This window comes from Myotis davidii, unplaced genomic scaffold, assembly GCF_000327345.1.
Source record: "Myotis davidii unplaced genomic scaffold, ASM32734v1 scaffold319, whole genome shotgun sequence".
Lineage (NCBI taxonomy): Eukaryota > Metazoa > Chordata > Mammalia > Chiroptera > Vespertilionidae > Myotis > Myotis davidii.
Window position 1 is genome coordinate 499,171 of NW_006290675.1, and position 8,744 is coordinate 507,914.

Here is an 8,744-nt window from a genome sequence, read left to right on the forward strand (position 1 = left end):
CACCCCGTGAGATGCTCGATGATGGCAGCACCAACCGCGGGCATGCAGGACCCACAGTCACCCCCACCCCGCAGGGCCAGTGCCCGCGCGCCCCAATCCCCGGCCTTGCTGTGGGAGCTCATCTTGGAGAAGTAATTACTGCGCTGGTGAGCAGCTGGCGATGGAGGCTCGGCTGGGGTTCTGGAAGCACGTGCAGGACGTTTTCGCCCAGGAGTCCAATCTGACACGCGGTTCGCTCGCCAGAAATGTAGCCCTGCCGCCCCGGCTCGCGCGGCTACACCACACCCGGGCCCTGGGAATGGTGAGTCGGCTGGTCGCTGCCCCTTCAGTTTTTCTGGGGCACACACCCCACCCCCTGGCTCAAACCCTTTTGGTGCTTGGAACCCCAGTCTTATCCCTCTTCCCATCCCAGCGTGGGCCTGATTGGGCTCCCTGGTTAGTCTCACACGAGCGCCTTCCCGGGAGGACAGGAGCAGATCGAGGTTTTGGAGGAACTGAATCATAATGTTAGAGCCCTCCGCTAAAAATCATTCCAGTTTTGCGCAAAGCGGGGTATTTATTTAGAACAGGAACAGAAAGGAGCTTGAGCTCCACCAAGTTTATCCACCTGGAGTAGCAGACCCGGGTGAGGTCTCACAGCCAAGCCGCCTCCTCCGCTTCATTTAAGCTCCGCCCTGAGCCAGGGAAGGCCCAACCCGCCCAGCCACCGGCAAGGGGGAGGAGCACCCAGCCTGTCCCCCTCCTCCCAGCCTGACCCCTCCTCAGCTCCCTGTGAGATGATGGGGTTCTGCCTCTAGGCCTCCAGCCTCTGGAGTGAGGGCACAGCCCTACTCCAAAGAAGGAAGGGGTTCCAGGGTGGGCTCCAAGCCTACAAATCTGATAGGAAATCCACAACGGTTTTCCAGCACAGCGATCACCACCAGCAGGCGAGGCCCAGGAATGCTAGCTCTCAGAGTGGCAGGAGGCTTGAGCCCCCTCCCCTAGAACAGAAGGGTTGGTCCTCAAGCTTAGCTAGCCCCCTTTCCTGGTAGGCACAGAGTCAGTACTGGATTATAGACTATTCCTGTTGTCTTTCCACCTTCCCCCGTGGCTCACCCCACCCCACCTCTGGGTGACACTGCCCTGGGTCTCAGCCCGCCCTCCACCACACCACCCACAGAGCAGCCCCTAGGCCTGGGTCCCAACTCATATTAAAGAATGTTCGTATTAACTCCCAAACAGGTGAGAACCAGCCCTCCGCCTTCGCCCCCAGTCCTGCCGGGACACATATACAACAATAGTGAGGGGCTCAGGGGTGGCTGGATGGAGAGGGGTGTCCAGGCCCTCTCACACCACAAACTTGTTCTTGGCCAGGTTGTTGCTCTTAGTAGCTGTGTCTGTATGGGCCTGGTACCCAATGATGGTCTTCGTCGAGAGTCCCAAGCGCTCTTTGTAGACCCGCCTGGGATGGGAATAGGGGGTAAGTGGGAGAGGAAATGAGACAGGCAGTCAGCAGCAGCCCTGGAGGTAACCTGGTCCTCTGCCCAGAGCTCCTACCCTGGTGCCAGCCACAGACACTCCAATTCTGTGTGTTTTAGTCGTATGGAAACCCAAAATAAGACTAATGCAAAAGAAGCGTTCTGCTAGAAATCGTTTGAAATCTAGGTTCCCAAACCCTTCATACATGTGAGGAAGGCAGAAGGGGTAAAAGGCAGGGAGAGTTCCAGAGGTCCTCCTTGTAGGCCAAGCCCCCACCCCCCATTTCACTTTCTCCCCTAGACGAGGCCCAGCCCCCACCCCATGCCAGACACCCTCACCCGATGTAGAGCACGCCCGTCTGGTTCTCTGCCTCCCGCGTCCACACTGCGATCTTGTCCCCCTTGGTTCGGATGTTGATGACGGCCCCACACACCTCCTGGCTGTACTCTTCAAAGCTCTCCCCAATGAGGCACAGCAGCTGGGGCCCAAAAGGGAGGTGACGAGGCCTCCACCCGCCATCCTGGAGACCACTGCCACCACGGGTACCATACCGGCCCTGCCCCCTCCTTTGGGGGACCCTTCCTACCGGCCCCTCCACTCACTGTCTCCAGCCACAGGCGGTCCAGCTCAGTGTGGCGCTGCTGTTTGGCAAGGCTGACCAGCCAGCGGCCACCCCGCTTATTCCTGGCGTCTTCCCACATGGGCTCGATGCCATCCTGGGAGGCCAGATGGCAAATCAACTGCTTCCCTTTGTTCAAAGGGAAGTGGGGGCCCGGCCACCTCCTCCGGTCCTGCTCCTGCCCCGCAGGAGATCACCACAAGCTAGTTTCGGTCATGCCTCCATTCCCTTTGTACAAGCAAGTGCCACCACCAGCCATTCAACCCCCAGAGCCTCCTCTGAGCTCCGCCAGGCTCCAGAGCCCTAACATGTGTCATCTTTCACAGCCTCGCCCGTGTGTGTGCCTGTCTCCTTGACTGAACAGAGCTCCTGAAGACAGTTCAAGTGGGAGTAATTCACAAAGCCTCTGGGGCAACCCCCGTGTGGGCCATGCCAGACATCCCAAGCTCAGCTGGGCACAAAGTCACCTGGGAAATCTTTAAACACTGACGCCAGGGTCGCACCGCACACATCAGCTGGTCGGCAGCTCCAGGGATTGGCCTGGACCTTGGTGAGCAGTGCCCATGACCAACTCTGATGCCTATTCCTAGTTACGGGACCAGGCCAGAAACCTGGGCTCCTTCTCAAGGTGCAGCGCAGGTCTGACACTTTGTCCAGGCTCCGCTACAGCATTCCCTCCTCCTGGCTCTGAGGGAGGCTGTCCTCAGACTCCACCCCCACACCCCCTGTGAGGGAGCAGTGCTGGGGAGAATCTGCGCCCAGCCTGGGGGCGGGGAAGCAGGGCTTACCTTGAACAGGGCATAGTCACAGCCTGAAGAGAGCTTACTGGCCAGCTGGATGTGACTGTAAATCCTAGGAGAGTCCCCGACGCCAGGCTGAGAGTCGGGCTTTTTAGGGCCTGGCTCCGACTGACCTCAGCCCCTCAACTTCTTACCAGACCCCACACTGCTTTCCACCAGCCTTCCAGCCTCCAAGCCTTTGCTCACACTGGCGCTCCGGCCTGGAATTCCATCCTTACCCCAACCTTCAAGTCCCACGTCCTCCCTGGAGCCCCCACCGCCACCCACGCCCAGTGCACCCACGCCCAGTGCGGGCTTGTTTCCGGTGCCCCTCCGGCTGGAGCCCAGGCCTTCTCCCCCAGCCCTAGGGTTATAACAGCTCCTTCCCGGTCCCTCACTTGATTCTCCATAGACACTGAAGCAGCCTAATTCTCGCTTTGTGGTCGAGACAAGCTCAGAGAGGGGACGGAACTTGCCCAGCGTCACAAATCATGAAGCAGCAGAGTCAGGGTCGGCTCCTCGCTTTCTCCCACTTCGCAGGCTTTCTCCCTGAGCCCCAAGAAGGTTTTCCCCCGGCCTGGGCCCCCCGAAGAATCCACTGAGCCCCAGCCCTCACACAGGCTGCCAGGCCCCAGGGAGGACTGGGAGAGCTGTGTGGAAAGCAGCCCCCAGAGGGTGGGGGTCTGGGAAGGATCCTGCGCTGAGTCCCCGGGCCCCAGCCCCTTCCATGAAGGGCAGGCAGACACTCACGCCCAGAAGTCCTCCACTGTGTCAAACTTGGTGACCAGTTGCAGGTTATCCTGCCAGGCCCGGCTGCGGTCATTCTTGAAGAACCACAGGGCCCACCTGGAAGCAGAGAGCCCTTGTGCCCACCCCCAGCAGCACCTGGGGTGGCAGGGAAGTCTCACCCTTTCCAGGACAAACTGGAGGACAATATTTGGGGTACAGACCCCCCAAGATGACTGGAGTCAGTTACCCTGGTGGGGCAGAGGGGCAGAGGAGAAGTGGAGGCACTTAACCCAGAATCCCAGTGGGGTTGAGGCTGGAAGGAACACAGGGCCCAAGTCTTAGGCCAGCTCTGGCCTTCCCCTCGACAGAGGACGGGGCTGCCCAAGGCCGCAGAGCAGGAGCCTGCCCTACCTGTTCTGCAGAAGGTGCAATTCCAGCTTGGCCTCCCTTGGGCCCTCACTGCAGGCCTTCCCCCTCAGGGGCAGCAGAGTTGAGGGAGAGTTTGGAGCCTCCTCTCTCATTGATGCTCCCGCTGCTGCTGCTGCCTCCTCCCCTTCCTCTTGCTTTTTTCCCTCCTTCTCCCACGTTAGGATCTCACCCTCGGCCTCTCTGACCTGACATAGAAAGGAGTCGGGGTGGGCTGTGCATTCGGGCCCTGGCTGCCCAGGCTGCAGGAGGGGCAGGCAGGTGGGCTTACAAGGCTGCTGGTAGCCATGCTGAAGCAGGAACAGCCAAGAGGGACCCCCAGCTGCCACCTTTTAACCCATCAGCACCCCGCCCCTCAGTGCTCAGGGCAGGGGAAGGGGTGGAGCCAGCATGGGGCTGCTCAGAGGGAGGAGGGCTCACACTATTCCTTCTATCAACAGCCTTTAGCAAGCACTTTCTGCCTGCAGGCGGGGCTGCGGGACAGGTGTGACCAGGCAGGCTCAACCCCACACACATCATGCGGCTGAGATGGGAAGGTAAGGGTCAATATTGGGGGGGCTGCCCTTAGTAACACCGAATCCCACCGAGGGTGGGGTTTGAGTTTAAAGCAGACGGTCTCAGAGATGGCAGAAGCAGTGACTGGCACAGCTGGGGCGAGGCCAGGTCAGAGACCTGATACGTGCAGGGTGGCATGCCCTTGTTTCTCTCTGCTGCCACTCACCTCCTCGCGTGGCCACCAATGCCATCTGACACAGCATTCGTCTGGTCTCGGGAAGCATCTGAGTTTATGTTAAATATAATCATTCAGAAACCGGGAGATTGTATTAAAAATCCACATTTTGTGTTTCTCTTGAACATTTGGGAAGGTCTGGCAACACTGGGGCATCCACCTCACAGGTCCACAATCCACCGCAGCTGAGGCTGCCCTTCAGCGGAACCAATGAGGCTGCACATGGCCCCACCAGCCCACCGCTCTCCTGGCCTGTTCCAGTTTCCCCCACCTGGGCATGGACGGCAAGGGGTAGTGCCACACAATCGGGTTCAAGTCCTCCCTACCCTGACCTCAGCCAAGTTACTGAAGCTCATTGAGTCTATTTCCCCATCTGTAAAATGGGAAGGTTAATGATACACAGTTCAGAAGCTTATTGTATTAAATGGTATAAAACACAGAAGGCCCATAGAAGAAGGCCTGGCTCAGAGGTCAATAGACATCACCTGAGAACTACCCTGTTGGGAGTGGGGGTTGGGAACTGGAAAGGGAAAGGGGGAGTGGAGTGGGGTGGAAGCTCTGGCTCTGAATACCCTTTCCTAGCCTTGTCAACAGCACCCTTTTCTGCAGGGGCTGATGCCTCCCCAAGTTTCTTAAGGTTTCTCTCCCTCCCTCTGCCCACTTTTAGGGGCCTAGATCTCTAAGGCAGTGGTTCTCAACCTTGGCTGCACATTAGAATCACCTGGGAATCTTTAAAATCCTGATTTCTAGGCCTCATCCTCCAGAAATTCTGTTTTTTTTGTTACGGGGACCAGTCCCTTCCCCTCCCTCACACGGAGGGAAGCCCATGACCACCTGGAGGCTGACAGGCTATATTTATTCAGCCCCCATCCCCTAATGCTAGGCATGTGCCAGGAATGGGGTTATGTGCTAGGAGGTGGTGAGTGCAAAAACTGGGTGGTCCCTGTTCCCTGATCTGCCAGGGAGCCAGACATCAGATAATCTCCCCAAGATCACCTTTGTAATCACCTCTGAAGGGAAGGAATTGCAGGTGGAGGAAATGAAGTCCACCACCTAACCTGGGGCTTTAGAGCAGTTCTCCAGTGCGTGCGCCAGAATCACCAGCCGGTGACCGTGGTCTTGTTAAGCAGACCACATTTCGAGAACCACCAGCTCAGAGGTAACTCACTGGAAAGGTGATATTTGAGCCGAGAGCTGACGTATGAGTGAGAGTTAACTAGGTCGTGGAGGAGGGCATCTCAGGGATGGAGCAGCATGCGAGAGGCTCTGGGGCAAAGGGAACGTGGGTACTGGAAGATGAGAAGAAAGAACAGTGTGGCGAAGCCCAAAGGAGGAAGGGATGGTAGGTCTTGATCCCAGGAAAGTGGAGAGCATCGCTGAGTGCTTGAGTTGGGACAGATGGGCTGGGCAGGTAATCGCATGGGCTTTCCAGCAAGTTCTCTGTAGACACACAAAAACACTCTTGGCACCAAGAGTGGGAGGAGATTTATGAGGATGCTAACATAGTTTTCCAAGTGGCGGGGAAGACGGAGAGAACATGGGTTTCAGAGGTATTGAGAAGGAAGACTCAGTGGCGTTTCGTGATGGACAGGCTCCGGGCAGGTGAGGCGTGGTGTCCCAGCTACCTGTTGCTGCACAATAAACCACCCAAACTTAGTGGCTTAAAACAATAATCATTTCTTTCACTCACAGATCTGCAGTTGGGGTAGCCCTCAGTAGGGACAGCTCATCTCTACTCCAAAGCATTATCAGTTGGAGTGGCCTACAGGCTAGGGCTGGAGTCATCTGCTCACTCCCAGTGGGGCAGTTGATGCTGGCTGTCCACTAGAACCTCAGCTGAGGGTGTCTGCTTGCTAGGACAGCTCTGGTGGCCTCTCCATGTGGCTGCTTCCCTTCCTCACATTGGCTGGGTTCCCAGAGTGAGAGTCCCAAGAGATGGGAAGCAGAAGCTACCAGTTTCCTAAAGCCTGGGCCCAAAAACTGGCACAGCATCATGTCCATGGTATTTGAGTCCCAGGGCCCACATGCAAGGATGATGACATAATCCTTGGAAGGAGTGTGACATAAGCCACTGGGAGGAGGGTTAAAGAATTCTGGACGGAGGAAGCACTGGAAGAAGGCCAGGAAACCTGTATTTTCCCCCATCCATTTGATAAAGTATACCCTTATAAGCGATATTGAAGAATTTATGTTTTTCTCCCTACCTAATCCCTCCAGAAGTTGGCAGCTCTTAATGAATATTATTATTTTCTTAGCAATATGTTTGTTTGCAGGAATCCAATAAGAATCTGGTCTCTTTATAATAGGACACATAAAGCCAGTTTCCAACTGTAGTTTTATCAACTAAGACTTTGATTGGAATGTCATGATGGAGAGAAACATGCCTAGATTCTGGATGTCACCAGAAAGCTTTATGGAATTAAGATTGACTTTGAAGCTGGTAAAATCCCCTTGGAGAAATGGCTAAAGACTAATTAAAGCTTAATCTGGAGATTCCTTATGAGACAGATTCCAGCAAAGCAGATTTTTAAAAGCCTGTATGATCAATTCTTCTTCTTCTTCTTGTGTTTATGCAAATAAGCAGGCCAAATGGAAACTGGACTTTCTGCAGTAAATAGTCTTGATTTGACCATCTCTGATTTTTTTTTAAAAGGAGGGTGATTTTAGTCGGGGGAGGGGGTCTGTGTTTCAATAGAATCTATACTACACAGTTGTGGATATTATACTCTAGTTAAAGTTTTACTTTTCACCAAAAAAAAAAATGAATTGGATCCTGAATTTTTCTAGTTTTCTTAAATATTTGGGTGCAACTCTCCAAACTAATGTTTCAGTTTTCTCCCATCCTTTGACTTGGAATTATTGAGAATTACTGATGCAGGGTAAACCATACAAAATTTACATGAGCACCTGGTGGTATTCAAACTGCAGATAAGGAGTATCTATCAGACTGTAACAGTTTGCTTTCCTTCCAGCAAAAGAAACTCTGAGCCTTACATCTAAACATCTTCTTGACAGACAGCCTTACAAGCTGAGCAACTAGTTTATCATTTACTCTGATCATTAACCTTTGTTTCTTCTCTCCTGTTTTCATGGGCAAACCCCTGTGGGATACCTGATTGCCTGTTTACACAGCACAGGTCTCACTTTGGGAGGCCATCTGCATCACTGCCTCCTAAAATGAGATTTAGCAATTTAACTGAACTGACTTTTTTCTCAGAACTAAATAACTGAGTCTATGAAATATGAAGCAACCTACCAACTTCACTTTATATCAACCTTTATTATTTAAAAGGGTGGGTCTGCCGAAACCAAAGTTCTGCCTCCTTGAAACTGCTTTCCCTATCCTGGCCAAGAGGTTCAGATGAAAAATAAATAAATAAACTTACTTCAGGAAAAAGATCTTAAGATGTTTCCCTTACCTAACTTAAATTAAATATAGTGAACAAAAGGCTTCAGGCAGATGACACACCTTCATCCAGGGAAGCCCGTCCACCAATACTGTAAAGTCGGTCCCTCCCTCTATCACCTGGTTCTTACCTCTCCTCAGACCTTAAATAACTATAATTCTCCTCCTTATTTTCAGACCATGCTTTTTCACTTTCTTGTCAAATTTGTCACTTCTGGGATACAATTCCATATCAAGGTGATAACGCTTCATGGATTCAGCCTATGCCTACTTCAGAAGAATCAGCTAACAGGCTCTCTGTTCCAGTCTCAGATCCCGTTCCCTTGTCCCCCTTAGATCATGCATGGAGACACTTCCATACCATCTAGAGCAGCGGTTCTCAACCTGTGGGTCGCGACCCTTTCACATGGGGTCACCTAAGACCATCAGAAAACACATATATAATTACATATTGTTTTTGTGATTCATCACTATGCTTTAATTATGTTCAATTTGTAACAATGAAATTGTGGGTCACCACAACATGAGGAACTGTATTAAAGGGTCACAGCATTAGAGAGGTTGAGAACCACTGATCTAGAGGCAGAAAACACAGCC

At 53.3% G+C, this 8,744-nt stretch overlaps 2 protein-coding genes across 2 annotated transcripts in view; one reads left to right on the forward strand and one right to left on the reverse strand.

Annotated features, from left to right (window-relative positions):
- SNCB (synuclein beta) overlaps positions 1-8,744 on the forward strand; it is a 30,082-nt gene that overhangs the window by 7,961 nt on the left and 13,377 nt on the right. The gene's annotated exons all lie outside the window — the stretch shown is intronic.
- Positions 785-4,343, reverse strand: EIF4E1B (eukaryotic translation initiation factor 4E family member 1B; the record flags this gene model as incomplete). Its single annotated transcript, XM_006763712.2, has 6 exons — positions 785-1,441; positions 1,797-1,936; positions 2,061-2,174; positions 2,866-2,929; positions 3,607-3,702; positions 3,997-4,343. Coding segments are annotated over 6 exons (876 nt in total), but the record flags the coding sequence as incomplete, so codon positions are not given.